The following is a 16,985-nucleotide window of genomic DNA, read 5'->3' as shown; positions in this document are numbered from 1 at the left end:
GCCTGGCCACCGCACGGGTCTGGATATCCTCTCTGACCTGGGCAGTGTCCGCAATCTCCCCCTCTGCATGCTTCTGCCCTCGGCTCTGCCTTCATCGCCTGCCGTGGCTCACCATGTTAGACACATTTTCCACGTGTCCTTTGTGGGTCCCCCACATGCTCTGCTGAAGGAGCCCATGGATTTCAGACAAGAAAAACCCAAAGCAACAAGAGATCTCACCACAGCTCCACGCCCTGGGCGGAAAAGCCTCTCCCTGGACCCCCTTCACGCCCTGACCACACACCAGCCTGGAGCCAGCCTCAGCAGGACCAGCACCTGATCTTTAAACGACGGACCAGAGCAGAGTCCCAGCACCATCGGCGCCTGTGTCCGGGGGCTTCTGTCTCTTCCCTTGGCTCTGCACCCCCATCCCTTATTTCTTCCCTTAGCGCGTGTGGCTGCAACGCACCAGCTCTGCTCTCCTTTTTAAAAGCCCTTTATAAAGAAAATCGAGTGGGCTCACCCACACCCCCACAGCAGGACTCAGGGACGTGCCCCCCCACAAGGCTAGACACTCAGGCTCTTCATGGGCCAGGGAGGGAGCACTGGCGAGGGGCTGGGCCACGGGACGAGGGGCTTGCTGGAGCCAGACCGACTGGTTTCCCAAGTGGAGAGGGGAAGCCCTGTTTGTGAAACGAGTGACTTCTACACAGAGGCAATGATTTTGAAAAACTGAAAGCTTAGTGTGAGGCAAACACACTGTGCGGCCTCACTCAGCCCCGTGACTGCCTGCTGGCAACCTCGGGTTGATGCCCGAGAGTTCACGGGTTATGTGACCATGGATTTCTGTTGCTAAGCTTGATCGTCAACCGTAGGCACACATGCCCCTTCCTGAAACGCCTCCCGGGCGTGTACTCACCGGGATCCTCAAGGCCCCGGTGAAGCTGATGGCGGCCATGCTGCCCCCGCCGTCGCCTGGGAGGACCACGACGTGGCTCTGATGGACGGGGTGCTTCCCGTCGGACGGCAGCAGGCACTGCAGCTCAGGGTCCTGGAGGCGAATCCCATCGGGAAGGAAAGAGAGAAGAAAAGCTGTCAGCAGGGCACGCACCTGGCTGAGCAATGCCAGTCCTGAGCAGGACGCTGTTCCTCTAGGTCGTGGGGCCTGCGGGGCTGCGTCTTTGCCTTACGGTCCGAGCGCCCGTGTGTCTCCGGGGAACAACTAAAAGCACGCAAAATCCTTGCACCCAGCAATGCAGGACTCTATTTGTGAAAGACCATTTGAAAGTTGGGAAAACACCATAAAATGAACGTTGGTCAAGGGCGTCCATGTAAAGGACACATCTCTTTACGGTTGGGGAGGACGGAAGAAAGGAAGGAAAAAGCTGGTGAGATTTTAACGTTTATGTCCCATTAAATAATAAAAGTCAAAACTTCATTTTTCATTATGATCTTAAAAAAAATTCAGTATATGCCTATTACGTGTCTAGGTAACTAGAGGGATCTATCTAATTATAGGGGAAAAAAGCAGCTGGATTCCAAATTGACAACAGTTATCACGGAATGACAGAATTAGGGGAAAGGTCAATAAATTCTTTACATGGCCCTGTATTTACTAAGGAGTTCACAAAGGACACCTGTGACCAGAAATAACATTATTTTACAATTCATAAAGCACGTCCAATATTCTGTGAGTTCCAATCCTGGACAGTCCTGGAGGGCAAAGTTTGCCTTCGTTAAAGAACGGCGCTCCCCAGTTCGGGGCTGGGGGTCAAGTCAGAGCTGGGAAGATCTAAAGATGTTCTTCGTGAAGGTCCAAGACTTACAAAGAAATGTTTCTGTGCATCTCACGCTTTCTACAAAGTCAAGCAGTTTTACTGTATTTATCTCACTACAACCTAGGTAAGTTTCAAGTTGTACTTAAATTAGGAAAGAAGAAAGAGATAATGCGTTGTCATGGTCCTCTCGCGATATTTACACTTCCCTTCCACGGAGGAGCAGAAATTGGCATACTGGACACAAGGCGACCCAAAGTCCCCAACACCGAGAAGCCGGCGTCCGACCACGATGCGGCCCGGTGATGGGGACACACTCACATTTAAGCATATGAGCGGGTGTTTCTGGGTGAGGATGACATGACCCAGTGGGACAGCCCACCCTCCTAACGACAACTCCGTACCAGCACACGGAAACAGAGAACTAGGATCGGAGTCTGCAGTAAAGAAACTTCTCTCTCTAGAATGCCGCTGTTAGCGGTTCCGCTCAGGAGACCAAACCGACGGTTGTGAATCACAGTGAAACACGGCCACCTCGGGGGCTGGGAGGGAGCCTGGCGCTCTGGCCACACCCCGGGCCGGTCACAGCCCTCTCGGGGGACAGGCTCCAGGTCAGTCTGGTGTGCGGTCAAGGCTGAAATTGCAGGACAGGTTTCGTTTTGTTTTGAAGAATTTTAAGGTATGAATCATGATCCACAGAAACCAGTCAACAATGTGTGGTTTCACTGGCTTCATGAGTACTGTCCCCACACCCATGAGATTCTACAAATCTTACTAGATTGCGTCACTGAATAAAAGATGTTATTCTAGCAAACTTGCAAATGAATGAAGAGTCTAAATTAGGACATGTATGAACCATAGGAAAAAACTTCCAGACCAATTACAGGAAGAACCACTTCCAGATTCATTACTTCCAGTCCAGTTGGTACCATGTGTAGCTGTCAACAGTTACGATACTATTTCAACAAGGTACTTTTTAATGTTAATTCCCGTACAGTTGCCTACAGTTTCCGTGTACAACACAGTGGTTCGTCACCGCCACGCGACCCCGGTGCTCACCACCACGGGGCGCTCCTCCATCCCTACCCTCTTCCCCCATCGCCCGGTCGACCTCCCCTCCGGGGCCCATCCGTGTGTTCTCCAGAGTTAAGAATCTGTTTCCTGGTTTGCCTTTTCCTCCCCCTTTGCTCTTCTAATTCCGCAGGAGTGAGGTCATACGGTATTGGTCTTTCTCTATTTTGCTCAGCATAATACTCTCTAGCTCCATCCATGTTGGGGTAAACAGGGAAATTTCATTCTTTTTATGGCTGAGTAATATTCCTACACACACACACACGCGCGCGCGCGCACACACACACCCCTTACTTCTCCCTTCCCCACCCATCAGTCCGTGGACACTTGGCTGCTTCCGCATCTTGGCTACCGTAGATAAAGCTGCTGTAAACACGGGGGGCCTGTAACCTTTGAAGTAGTGTTTTCGTATTTTTTGGGTAAATACCTAGAAGTGCCTCGCTGGGTCCCAGGGTCATTCGATTTTTAACTCTCTGAGGACCCTCCACACCGTTTCCCAGAGCGGCCGCGCCAGCCCGCATTCCCGGCAGTGCGCGAGGCTCCCCTTTCTCCGCATCCTCGCCGGCACCTGTCGTTTCTCGTGTTGTCGATTTTCGTCATCCTGGCGGGTGCGAGGTGGGCTCTCAGGTGGTCTGGATTTGCATTTCCCTGATGACGAGAGTGTGTCTGTTGGCTGTGTGGGTGTCTTCTTTGGAGAAATGTCCGTTCATGTCTTCTGCCTGTTCTCGATAGGACTGTATGTTTTGTGGTGTTGAGCTAAGTTCTTCACGGGTTTTGCAGACTCACCCTTTATCAGATTTGTCATTTGCGAGTCTCTTCTCCTGTTTGGTTGTTTCCTTCACTGTGCAGAAGCTTATTTTGAGAGATCCCAACACTTGATTTCTGGTTTTATTTCCCTTGCCTCAGGAGACATATCTCCAAAGACGCTGCCAGGCCCGAGGGCAGAGATGCTACTGCCGGCGCTCTCCTCTGGGGTTTCTGTGGTTTCAGGCTAGGACAGGTGCTCATGAACACTAAGCAGGCTCTCCAGGGGACGGCATGCAACTGGACACACAGAGGACAGACAGTGAAGAGCTCCTGCCCAGTTAACAGAAGAGCGCCTCTAGCCTGGAGCAGGCACTGCATGCTGAGACCCACCTGCCCCTTCCCGGTTCTGGAAAGCACTTCTGGGCCACTCGCCGGGCTGGTGGAAAGCCCCAGATCCAGCACTTCTGGTCTTTATCTAAGCAAGCTCGGCCTTTGCTGGAAAGGCCCCTGCTACCAAATTCCAGTCCTCTGCGTGTCTGGAGGGCACAGAGGGGAACTGGGAAGTCACAGTGGGCTTTCCAAACTAAACCAGGGGCACAGAGTTGCCTCTTTACAGAGCCAGAGACCCCCTGAGCCGACCAGGACACGGGAAGCTGCGCACCAAGGGCCCTGCAGGGTCTCACGGACCTTGTGGCACCCTAGACAGCGGGCGGGGCCTCTTCAGCCAGGGAGCCCCACTCCTAGGCTTCGGAATCAGAGAGCAACAGGGCTCCCTGAGACAGAAACAGACACACATGGAGACATGCACACAGCGGGGGGAGAAGAGTGTAATAACACGCTGATGTTCACGTGAGAAGCCCACGCCGTGCCCGGAGGGGCCCGCAGCCACACTGTGCCGGGAGGGCATCCCCCAGACTCGTGGCTCCCACTGGCGTGCCACGTGGAAGGCACCTTTAGCACTGAGACACCCACTCGACGCTCAGAAGTGTCCGATGAGCCACAGCCGATCAGAAGGCTCCTCGGAGAAGCCAAGGCTGGGCAACGGCACGTGACTACAAGGTGACAAATCTCGACCACCACGAGGCAACTGTAAGGACCCGAAGGACGGAAGAGGGTCCTCCTGGCTCCCCCTCCCTCTTCGCTCGTCCTTGCTTCCGCACTGGCCCCTTTCCTCACACAAGCCGCCAGGAAGGCAGTCAGCGTCCCGCCCGGCACAGAGTGGCGGTGATGAGGGGGTGGGTGACGCGTAACTCCGAGCCCAGGGGATCTGAGCCGGGGCATTCTGGGAAAGGGGACACCAGGGTGTCCAGTCAAGCTTGGGGGGCATCCTGGCTGGTGATCCTCTTGGTCCAGCCCCCTCCAGCGCCTTAGCCCTTCCTGCCATGTAAAAGACAAGGGACCAAAATCTGTGTGGTCGTGGGCACGACAGGGTCGGCCCGTGGTATAGCCAGACCCGGAGAAACAAGGCCTGCCCGGGCCCCTCGGTGACACGTTAGTTAACAAGCTTTGGCAGCAGGAGCAGGAAAGGGCAGAGGGAAGTGACACCGGAAGATGCGTCCGGCTTTACTGGTCATTACAGCGCTGCAACATGGGGCCTGGGGGCTTGCCTCACGGAGAAGTCAGTCTTCAGTAACGAGCAGGACTTACAGCCGTCAGACATCGATTAACACCTGACGCCGTGTATCCGGTACTTGTGTCCCTCCGAAGCTCCTGAGTGGAACCCCGAGCCCCACTGTGGTGGGCAGAGCCCTCAGGACAGGGTCCGTGCCTTGTAAGAAGAGGCCCCCAGAGTTTGTGTCCCCCTGGGCTCTCTCGAGTATCCCGGAGAAGGCGGCCGGCCGGGAAGTGGGCCTTGCCAGACCCCAGACCCGCCCGCGCCTAGATGTGGGACTTCCCGCCTCCAGAAGGACATGTGTGTTGTTTACATCGCACAGTCTATGGTATTCTTGTTACAACAGCCCAAACTAAGACACCCAACTTTTTAAAATGCACACTGAGCATTGAGTAGAGAGATTAGAGCACTCCAGTTGAATTTCCCTAAATTCCAAGAACCAAGAGGTACAAGACATCATTTTTCTCTTTCCTGTTATTTCAACCACCACAAATAAGTTTCTGTAGGCAGTAAAGAAAAAAAAAAAATTAAGAAGCCCATTTGGTACATTTATCCTTTAAGGTGTTTGATTTAAAAAGAAAAGAGCTTGTAATTTCAGTGCGTAAAGCCGAGTCTGAGTGTCCCCGTGGCTCAGGGCTGTGTGGCAGAGCCCCAGGAAGGACTGGTCGGAAGGACCCTGAAAGCCAAGGGGCCTGCCATGCTTCCTCCAGGCCTCCTTTCTGAGCAGGACCGGGCAGGTCCCTGAGCACTCTGCCTCAGTTTCCCTTCTGGAACATGGGAGTGTCAGGGCAGAGGCCTGGGAGATGACTCTCTTCATGACCTCTTGGGCCCACGTCCCATTCCCAGCCTCCCTGTCCAGCTCCTGAACCCCTCTGGCCCAGGTCGGTGCAGACCCCCCCTCCTCCTTCAAAGTGCTGTCCATGCCCCCTGCTGTCCATGCCCCCTGCTTAGGGACGGCTCCCAAGACTGGGCGGGAACCAGGGCCTGCTCGCGCCCCGCCCCCCGGGCTCCGTGCCTGGCATTTAGCTGCTGCAGGAACCTGCTGGCTTCCCGTCTGTACCCCACACCGGCCCCCCAGAATGGGAGTCCACAGGACAGGGGGGACCCTATGGCTGACACCCCAGGCACGGCCTGACCTAGGGCGTGCCTGGGACACTGAATGCTGCCCACGGTCGTGGACTGAGTGCGCTGCTTTCAGGCTGATGACAGACTTCAAGTCCGGCCAGCTACCCAAAGAAACCGCATAAGCAAACGCGGGTCTTACAGGAGAAATACGAGACCTAAGTTTGTCACCGCGGCTGGGCTCTGACCTCTGCGAAGCAGCGGAGGCTGGTCCGACTCACCAGGGGCTTGTTCTTGTCGTCCGTGAAGATCTGCTTCTGCAGTCGGAACCTGTGCGTGCCGTTCTCACAGCCCTTCGGCTGCAGGGACAGAAAAGCACGCTTAGCAATTACGGACGCAACAGCCAGACACCACACCTGACCGCAGGGTAGGAAGGGCGCTCCGCACGAGCCTCTCAGAACAGCTGCCAAGGGCCAGTAAGACGCAGGATTAAAATAAAACACAGGGCTGAGGGGTCTGGGGGGCTCAGTCGGTCGAGGGACCAACTCTCAGGTCACGAGCTGGGGGGCCTGGGATCCAGTCCTGCGTTGGGCGCCGTGCTGGGCATCTGGGGGACTCTCTCTAGCCCTCTCCCTCTAGCCTCGTGCTCCTGTTCTCAATCTCCCTCAAATAAACAAATAAAACAAAACAAAGGCCTAACTGGGGGCTCTAGACCCTCAGATAAAAGAAAGCGAGAAGAGGGTCCTCTCGGGAACAATGACCGAGGACCGGCTATGAGGACACGCCTCGGGGCCGACTGTGTCAACTTCACTTTCCCTCACGGCTTTGATGTTTTTAAACGACCTTGAAAGGAAAAGCCTGTAGAAACAATACTGGGCGACATTCTCTGGTGAGAGAGGAACCAAGGTCCCCCTGGGTCAGTAGACGGTTCAGAAGGCAGGGTCAGTGTGTGCAGGAGACACGTGCCTCGGCTGGGCACCTCGGACTGACGCTGCCGGGCCAGCTGTTAAGGGTTAATTCTCAGCACAACGAAACCCGGATCCCTGTAAACTCTGAAATCCATGCTCGTGGAAGGAAAATGGGCTTTAAAATGTTATAAAATTTCGCCTGTTGTTCGAAGGCAGTGACTTTCAAAATTGAGTTTTTATATCTGCTTAGGAAGGTACCAGAACCCTTCTTTTCAAGTTAACTGTGCTAAAAAGCTCAACATATTGACAAATGGGCAGAAGCAGGACTCTCTGGCCATTCGCTCCCCTGGCCCTGGCATATGGCAGAGACCAAGAGGAGACCTGCCCTGGGGCTGCCACCGGGAGGCACTGGTGGTGAGCAAACGGGGAGCCATAGGAGGCTGTCAATCAAGTCAGCGACCCGCTCTGACTCCTGCTGCAAAAAAATCTTCCCAGGTCGGGGCGCCTGGGTGGCTCAGTGGGTTAAAGCCTCTGCCTTTGGCTCAGGTCACGGTCTCATGGTCTCATGGTCTCATGATCTCAGGGTCCTGGGATAGAGCCCCATGTTGGGCTCTCTGCTCGGCAAGGAGCCTGCTTCCCCCTCTCTCTCTGTCTGCCTCTCTGCCTACCTGTGATCTCTATCAAGTAAATAAATAAATTTTTTTAAATAAATAAAATCTTAAAAAAAAATCTTCCCAGGTGATGTGTGAAGCACGGCTTTTGCAGGAACAAAGGGGAATTACTTTCAGAGCCTGAGGAGAGATGCCAGTGCCACGGGCCAGAGCGGTGGAGCACGTGTTTAGGACTCCCCAGGATCCGGCCTGCCCACAGTGAGGACAGGGCTTCCCTGACCGAGACAGGGAATGTGGAGCCCAGCAAGCTCATGGGGTGACGTGGGGAGATGACCCTAGCTGTGGCCCCTCTGAGCCCCCCAGAGGCCCCTGCAGGGATGGCAGGGGGCAGGGGCCTGTGTGACTGTGGAGCTCAGGGGATGGCCCTGCTGGGGGGAGGCGCTGACCACCAGGGCCTGTGCAGATCCCTGGCGGGGAGGGCACAGATGGGGGCTTGCGTCTCTGGGGGTCTGGCAGAGGCGAGGGGCCAGCAAAGCCCTCTGTGCGGGGCCAGCTAGGGTGGTGGGGCATGGGGTCTGGAAGCCCAAGAAAGAGCGCTGCATGAGGGAGGGGAAAAGCGTATCTCCTGGGGGGCTCAGCCATAAGACTCGGCCTTCGGCTCAGGTCATGATCCCAGGGTCCTGGGATGGAGCCCTGCACTGGTCTCCCTGCTCAGCGGGGAGTCTGCTTCTCTTTCTCAGTCTCTAATAAAGAAAATCCTAAAAAAAAAGTAGTGAAGAGGGTCCTTACCACCGCCAGGGATGAGAAGCAGGCAATGTCCTTCGGATCTGCAAGACCAAACGGGAACAGCGGTGAACCCAGGGCTGGGCGTTCCCACCACCCAAGAAGTCACACCAGAGCAAGACCCCACCTGCGACTTGACCAAATGAGGAGCAGCGGAAGAAAAGGACAAGGCCCGCGCCAGCAGCCCGCCTGTGTCCCGCCCGCACCCCTGTCCTTCCGTCACCGTGACACACGCAGGGTGGGGTGGGGAAGCTTTGGCAAAGGCAAACCGTCACGCGTGTGAAAATGGCTTTGCACGACGAGAAAGATTTCACACGGGACAAGTGAAAACAAGCATAGCGTGTGCGTAGCACAGTGACAAGCCGCAGACAGCCCGAAGGACAAGGATCGGGAGGAACCGTGAGGACGTGCGCAGTGGGGGACCTGTACCATGCGTGATGGGCTGCGTGATGGGCTGTTCCACGTTATTACGGGATTAATTACAAATACAAATTAGTGGGAACAAAACAAAACAGCTATCTTGATACAGAACGGAACGCTTTTTACCTAAATGCAAAGAAGGAAGGACACATGCGAAGTCACAGAACCGACAGCCAGACCTACGGCCACAAGGAGCCGGGGAAGCAGACGCCCTTCTTCAGAAACCAGGCGGCGGCCTCCAACAGCCCTGCCCCTCCACCAGCCCAGAATCCGGGTCTTTTTGTAACTTTTGGTAAAACCACTTTTCTGGAACTCCATCAGCCTGGCTGGGGCCTGGCTGGGGCCCGAGCGGGGAGGAGGAGCCGGGCGTGCTGACCCTACACACCGGGGTCTCTGTGCTCAGACACTCGTGCATGGGTGCCCGGGGTCCCAGCACGAGGTGACGTCAGAAGCCTACAGAGATGCCTCCTATCGTGAGGCCGGCGGCCTCCAGAGGGAAGTCCCTGTGCAGAGAAGCCCCTCCAGACCACGGCTGCAGGGAGCCGGTGGGTGTGTGGCGGGGGAAGGGCACTTCCCCAGACGGTGTGATGTCTGAGCGGAGGGTCCTACTTGGGGGTCAGGGGCCGTACTGCGGTGATGAGGTCCCCCGGCTGAGAGGTGCGGTCTGGTGCACACGCCACAGTGATGGGGGCACGAGCGCTGGGGACCTCCTCGTGGCTCCCGTCGGGGGGCCTCATCAGGGGCAGGAAAGAGAAGGGCCTGGAACACCCGGGGTGTGTCCACCTCTTCTCCCACGGATGCTCGGGCCTGCAGAGAAAGGAGGGGAGGAGGAGGGGGGCTGTGGCATACGCACGGCGAGGGAGGGAAGAGGGACCACGGGTGGGCCAGCGCGTGTCTTATGAGAAGTGGCCAGTCGCCCACTTTATCAGCAGGGGAGGCCCACGCAGCGGAACGATGGTGGCCGAGGAGACCCGGAGGTGTGCTACTTCCTTTGAAGGAAAGAGTTCCCGTGGTTCCGGGGAATAATGTTCAACTCCCGGGGTTCTACGGAACCCAGGCTTGAGAAACAGACTTCAGAAGCACCTACATAGCTCATTGCAGGAAAATGTCTTTCAAACACGTATTGTCTCTACAAGAAAAGGCAGGTTTATAAGACACAAAGTTTTTTTTAATTATCATCTAAATGAAAAAATATTTTTTTTTAAAATTGAGTCTGTAAGAACACATCCCAGGGACCGAGGGAGAAAGTCTGAATGGGCGAGCAGGTACCCGCTAACCCCAACTTCACCACTTAGTGTGTGACCTTGGACAGGTCACCTACAGCCCCTGAGCCTCAAGACTTTTCCCTGGAAATCTGCCAAATAATAGCCGCCCTAAGCCTGGCCCTGCGCCTGGGACACAGCAAAACTCCTGTTACATGGTGGCCGCCTCTCCCCCGAGAATGTCCTCCTGATGACGAGGAAGGCCACAGGGCACGTGCCCACTAGTTTCCTGGGGAGTCTGAAAGGTGTCTCATCTCCAGTACAACTACCAAAGTAAACCTCGGATTTTAATACAGGAGGGTAGGTAGATGCCAACACCGGAGGGAGCATGCAGGAAGACAGCAAGGGGACATCTGGTGGGAGGGCGGAGAAGTGCCAGGGTCAGGTGTCCGTGAGCCACGTGAGCCGGGCGCTGGGGAGCAGCCCCAGCAGAAGCCAGGGGAGGAGAGCAGGTAGCCAAGGGCGGTGGGACGGGGACGACCAATCCTGGGGAGACCAGCCAGGTGATGTCGGGGGAGAGCAGGCACCAGGGGACAGAGATACGTCGGGTGACCCCGGGCTCTGGGGGGACCCAGTGCAATGAGAAACGTGCTCCGGACCATGGAACGTTGGGGAGGAGGAGGTCACATGTGGGGAGTCCGGGAAGGAGGGAGGAACAGGGGCTCACCTGACATCTCGTGTCACCTGCAGTGTACGTACTACTAAGGGCTGAAGGTAGACACTCTTGGCACGAATCCATCCCCAACCACGAGAATGTGTTGAGGGGACAGGAGGGCGGTGGGGGGAAGGTTCTGAGTCCAGACCTCAGTCCCACCGCACTCACCCTGCCGGTGGAGCCCCGAGTCTCCCACCAGGGTCAGCACCCCGCCTACCCTGCAGGTCACAGAGGACCCGAGGAGCAGGAGACGCAAGCCCAGGTCTGTAAGGTGTGCGCCCGTCCCCCTGCAAGTAACAGCAGGGTGTGTGCCTGTCCCCCACCCCCAGTAACAGCAAGGTGTGTGCCTGTCCCCCACCCCGGCCAAGTAACAGCAGGGTGTGTGCCTATTACCCCAGTAACAGCAAGCCTCCCGGGACAGTCTGGCAGGCACGGTCCCCTGGCCTCAAGGCTTGGTGGGCCTGGGGAAGCTATTTAGGGATTGCACTTCTGTCCCCCAGCGGGCCAGGGTGGAGAAGCAGCGATCCACGGTCACCACAGGAATAGGACAGGGGCCGCAGGTCAATCCCTGGATGGAATGGGAGGCCCCAGCAAGAAGTGGGGGGAAGGCAGCGCCAGGAGAGCCCCGTGTGGACCCTCTCCACCCTGTCCCCACCCCTTGGAAGCCACAGGAGGGGTGGCCCGGTAGGAAGAAGGCTCTCGTTTTAGAACAAAAGACAAAGCACAGCTTCCTTGTCTTGGGATCCCTGCCCAGAGCAGGGGATGAGGCCCCGCCCGGGAGAACTGGGCTGACCAGGTTCGGGCACTAAGATCCGGGCGGCCGGCGGCTGTTCCCGTCTCTGGCCACACACCCCATTCCTCAGTGCACTTCCTCTTGCCACCGGAACCAACCCTTCCTTGGCTGAGGAAGAGAAGAAAAGGGACCGTGGACTCTTGACCTCGGGCAGGACACACCCGGGGGCCCCTGTGCACGAGCCGAGAGGACTCGCGTTGTTCTCCGGGTGACTACTGCCTAAGGAACAGGCTGAAACGCCCCGTGACAGAGCTCCGCGTGCTAGTGGGCCAGCCTGGAGGACAGGTGACACAGGGGACCTTTCCCGGAACTCCGTGACACTCACTCCAGTTAAATGCCACAGGTTGGTGACGCTGGCAAGCAATGAGAAAAGAGAAGCGAGAAGCTGAGTAAAACACGCCTTAATGTCCTGGATGAATTGGGCAGCTCCGAACGCAGAGCCGAAGCTGACGCCCGCATGGGTGGCAGCACCGAGCCCCTGAGCACCCCTACCTGGGATTAACCGCCATCTAGTGCCTATGATTTTATTTTGCTTTAAGGCAAATCGAAGCAGCAAATGCCCAATCCAGCTCCAAGAAGAGCCTGGGGGACCAGACGCCCTGCCCCGGAACGGCTGAAGCGGCTTTCCTATCACTGGACTAATGGCCAGGAGTCCTTGTCCTGCCAGATTCCCGTTTTGAAAATTAATTTCAAACCCAATTCAATCAGAAGTCTGGCACTGAGCCTAGAAGGGAACAAAGAATTTGATTTTCTGGCAGAACACTCTTCACCTGATTAGGATACAGGGTCTGCAGTCACGCAGTGATTTCATGAAATTACCCTATCAGAAGGCAGACGAGCTGGGGAGATGCCCGTTTGTGGCAACAAGACGGCTGAGCAGGCGCTGGGCGCTGTGGCCCTGGGGGTGAGCGACGTGGCAGATCTCATGTACAGGACTCCCGGCACCAGGCGAACCACGCGTGCCCGATGCTGGGGGTGGGCAGGAGAGGAACTGCCACGTTGCTTGCTCCAGAAACCAGGAGACAACAGAAATGCAGCAAGAGCCAGAGAGAAAGCGCTCACGGGAGAAATCTATACCTGAAGAGGGGAGTCCACCTGGCCGGGGGAGAGCCAGGGCCACCGCGGGCCTTTCCCTTAACACCTGGCCCCCCAAAGCCCCCCGCTGGGACGTCATCGTCAAGGCCGCGTGTACTTACGCTCGATGAGAAAGAGAAAGCACACTATGCCCATGGCCGCCACGATGGCCCCGGGAACGATGAAGGACAGGCCCCAGCACGTGGACACCCAGTAGCCGGCGATCAAGGATCCCAAGATGTTGCCCACGGAGGTGTGCGAATTCCAGACCCCCATAATCAAACCCCGCCTGCAACACAACAGAACACAAATGACCCTGAGAAGTCGCTATGCGCTGGCAGGGGCAGGACAGACGGTGCCCAGGACGTGTCAGGGGCCCCACGGAAATGAGCAGGACAGACGCCACTGCCGCCAGGCAGACGGACGGACACAGGAGACGCGCACAGAGCAGTGTTCTCGCCGGACCTCCGGAGGAATCCTCGCACACCTCTCTCAGGGCTTAGTGAGTCTACGCTTAGAGCGAGCGAAAGAAGCCTCTGCCTGAGTTCTTGGAAGGGCCCAGAATGAAATCTGTGCCTTCGTAATCTAAATACAGTTGTCTGAGAAATCCGCCATTCACAGAGCCCACCGGAGGAGCCAAGTGGGGAATCCTAACAAAGCTTGCGGGCTCTCGTTCTGCTTTCCCTGCCGTGTTTAGTGGCTTCAGGCACTTCTAACCTTGGGCCCCGCCACGCTGTGCGTCACACGGATATCACCGTGTCATCCGGACTGCGGTCCGTCACCAAGGCTCAGTGCGGCTCTGCCACTGGGCGCTGGGTGACCCGCTCAGGACCCTGCCACGCTGCCATGTGCCTCTGAGTCTTGGGAAGATGGAGCTTCTGCTTCAGAAGATGTGGGGCAGGCCCCCAAGCTCCATGTTTCTCCGAGGCTTGCAGGGGACCAGCTGCGCAGAACAGACCGCCCCAACCATGACACGGAATGGGGGAGGGGTGGAAGGTGGGCGTGTCTCCTGGGAGGAAGGCCCTCCTGAATCCAGCACCCCAAGTCCCAGAGGGTTCAGTCGCCTTCCTTCACAGAGTGCACTAGTAAAAGTGGCTTTTTCTGCAGTAAATGTCAAGAACACCTAGAAAGAAGGTGGTCTGGTTTTCATCAGAATCTCAAAGAATAAATGCCGCTGGAAGCGGGGCCGCCTTTGCTCACCTTCCCTTCCCAAACCAGTTGCTGAGGCAGGTGACGACGCTGGGCCAGCCGGTGGTCTGCACCAGTCCGTTGACGATCTGCGGCAGAGGGAAAGGGGGCTCACCGCCAGCCGAAGAGGAGGCGCCCCGTCTTCAGGCCCGGCTCACGAAAGCTCACTCCGCCCTGTTCCTGGCAAGTGTGGGAGCGCAGCAGAGACTCCCACAAGAAGGCAGCAAAACACTCTCTGATGGGAGCTTCGGGAGCCAAAGATGGGTTTTGAACTGCGTACGCGGCACGTGTGTGTAATCGTGAGCGTAAGCGCGTACAGGGAAGCTCACCGACCACATGCCTCACTTCTTGTATCCCGACCCTCTGGAAGGAGCACAGGCAGGACCCTGAGCTTGTGAAAAGCATTTCTCCACTTCTCGAGAGTGCTCCAAGCTCAGGCTCCAAGGGGCTCAGGAGGGGCGGCAGGTTTGCTTTAGTCTCGGGAGCTTCGAGGAGAAGTTCACAACGGGAGGCAGGTCCAGCCGACTGCCCTCCCCGCCCGCCACTGCCGCTGGGCGGGCCAGCCCTCCGGGAGAGAGTCGGAGTGACTGTGGGTCTGGCCCCGGGGCCGGGCTTGTCTTCCCTCTAGGAACACGCTGGGACTCCGGGGAGCTGTTCACTCCCGCCCTCCAACTCTCCATTTTACTATGAAGTGTGAATCACTGTTGTAATTAAAACACCCAAACTTTTCAAGTCCTGAGGCAACACTTGAAAAAGCAAATTACATACAATCTGCTTTGATGACAGGACGCACCCCCAGGCTGTGTGGAGAGCCTCAGAGGCTGAGCCGCAGTTTCACAAGCCATTTTCCATTGTGGTCGGGACTCACCCATGGGGCCGTGGGGAGCACCGGAGCAGGGGCTGCAGGAAGGACGGGCCCGCAGGATGGGCAGAGCCTGCCCTGGCCTCTCCCCCACTAGGAGCACCATGGGGCTCTCTCCTTGCCTCCCCGCTGACGGCCTGCAACCCCGGAGCCCTCCCTTCCTCCTCCGCCAGCCAACCTCCCGTCCCTCCCGCACGAGAGGTCAGACGCACCGCAGGACACATCTCAAAGCCTTCCATGTGAGGGAGGAAGAGCTCACAGGCTTCCTGCGTCCCCCGTGCCGGGTGCCGATGCGGGTGGGGTCCTTCTGACGCCAGCGCCGACCCCGCCGGCAGACAGGACACGGAGCTGGCCCGGCCCGCAGCTTTCTCCCGTGGCAGGGATGGGGACCCGAGGCCCAAACGCCCAGTCTGATTCGTCACAGACACCCGGCCCCTGGGAAGCCACTGACCCAGCCCTTACCTGAGTTACCACGTAGAATCCCAAACTGTGGATGTTGTAGAAATAGCCTAACCCGAAGAGGGCGGTGAAAGCGCCACTAGCCAGCATCCCAAACGTGAGGTAGTGCCGAATGGGCAGGCGCTCCCCTATGATGCCGCTGAGGACGGAGAACAAAGCAGCGAACGTGAGAAATGAGCAGACGGACACACCCATGATGTGAAGGAGCCGTGACCTTTCTGGATGTTCCCACGCTGTTCTCGGAGCTTTCAGAACTCGAACACACTACAGTTTCTAGGAAGATTTCATCACAACTGTGTCCAGCAGACTGCTCATGAACCAGAGGCTGGCCATCGGCAACGTCTTTTAGGACTTTATTTCTGGAAGGGCCACGGACTGTTAAGTCGTAAACCTCAAACACTGTGACTTGTGCATGATGGCTGCCAGTTAAGACCACTGGAACCCCTGGGGGGCTCCGTCGGGTAAATGACTCTTAGTTTTGGCTCAGGTCATGATCTTGGGGTCCTGAGATCGGCTCCGTGCTTAGCAAGGAGTCTGCTTGCCCCTCCCCCGCCCCCCACCCAGAACGGGTAAATAAGATCCTCAAAAAACAAAACAGTAAAAACCTGTCCCGCTAGTTAGTCCTGCTTTTATATAAACAACGTCCAGTGTGTGTGCACAGTATTTAAAATGGTGATGTTCTGACTGTAGACGTGTGTCATGAAAACATCGCCTGTCACCTCTGGACGTCCCTCGGCCCTGAAACTGTCACTAAGTCACCTGCGTCCACACACGGGGCTGGATGGGCTCTGCCATTAGCTGCCCTCCAGCCGCCACCACTGTGACCAGGCCTGAAGACAGATTATCTTTAACGCGAGTGCCGACACAGGAGGCTAGGGCTGCTATGCTCCTGTCCCAGCAACGTCACCCGGTAACGAGCTGGCCTTGCGGGACAATTCCGTTCCAGAGCTGTCTGGGATGGCTCCCATGAGATCAAAGTGGGCCAAGGGCCTGGTCCATGGTGGCTGCTCTCCGCAGAGCAGCTCATGCCTCGGGAAGTAGGCGGCCTGGGGAGAACTGCCACTGTAGAGCGGTGTGTCACTGTCACTTATGAAGGGGACAAACACCAGAATAATCAAATGATTGTGAGCCTCCTGCAGTCACTGAAAAGCATGGATCTCCCTTCCTTCCACGTAGCCATCCCGGAGTCACATAAACAAGAAATATAATGATACCTGCCGGCTGGGGAACACTGCTCAGGGAATGATCTCCACAATTCTGTCCTTCATCTCAAGAACCAAGACAGCAGGACACTTCTTCTGAAGTCCCCAGAGAGGACCATCTACCTAGCACCAACCAAGTGACTACAGAAAGTAATTTAAAATTAGGTCTAATTTATAATTATAAATATTTATGATATATATTTATAATTATTTAAATTAGGAATTACATCCAGGTCAGATTCAAAGTTGCATAGAAACATCATAAGCTCAAGAGCATTCTAGAGTTAAGCAAGTGATGTTTTTCAACTTGCTGGCTTCAGAGCAGAGAAAACGTGTCCCAGAGGGTCTGGCTGTCCTGTCTGACGTCACAGGATAGAGCTAATGCCATCGGCCAGGGCTGAAAAACGTTCTCAGTCTTGCTATACAATAATGAGCCCAAATTTAGTCTCTATTCCAAAGTTTTTAAAGAAAAGGCCTAAGGGAACGGACGCCATTCTGTCTCACATCCGACTCGTACGGGGA

General features: G+C 56.3%; 1 protein-coding gene across 6 annotated transcripts in view; it reads right to left on the bottom strand.

The window, feature by feature from the left end:
• Window positions 1–16,985, bottom strand: part of SLC37A1 (solute carrier family 37 member 1) — a 70,033-nt gene that overhangs the window by 17,636 nt on the left and 35,412 nt on the right. For 5 of the 6 annotated variants that reach the window (XM_032356069.1, XM_032356096.1, XM_032356087.1 and 2 more), the window contains 6 exons: window positions 15,265–15,400; window positions 13,953–14,029; window positions 12,875–13,041; window positions 8,555–8,592; window positions 6,495–6,605; window positions 899–1,030 (listed from right to left, as the gene is read on the bottom strand). In XM_032356069.1, the coding sequence (XP_032211960.1) occupies window positions 899–1,030; window positions 6,495–6,605; window positions 8,555–8,592; window positions 12,875–13,041; window positions 13,953–14,029; window positions 15,265–15,400 (661 nt within the window). The remainder of the gene's footprint in view (window positions 1–898; window positions 1,031–6,494; window positions 6,606–8,554; window positions 8,593–12,874; window positions 13,042–13,952; window positions 14,030–15,264; window positions 15,401–16,985) is intronic. The other variant, XM_032356107.1, reaches the window with a different exon arrangement.

This window comes from Mustela erminea, chromosome 1 (genome assembly GCF_009829155.1).
Source record: "Mustela erminea isolate mMusErm1 chromosome 1, mMusErm1.Pri, whole genome shotgun sequence".
Taxonomy (NCBI): Eukaryota; Metazoa; Chordata; class Mammalia; order Carnivora; family Mustelidae; genus Mustela; species Mustela erminea.
The sequence above is the reverse complement of the archived record's forward strand: the minus strand, read 5'-3'. Positions and strand labels throughout refer to the sequence as shown.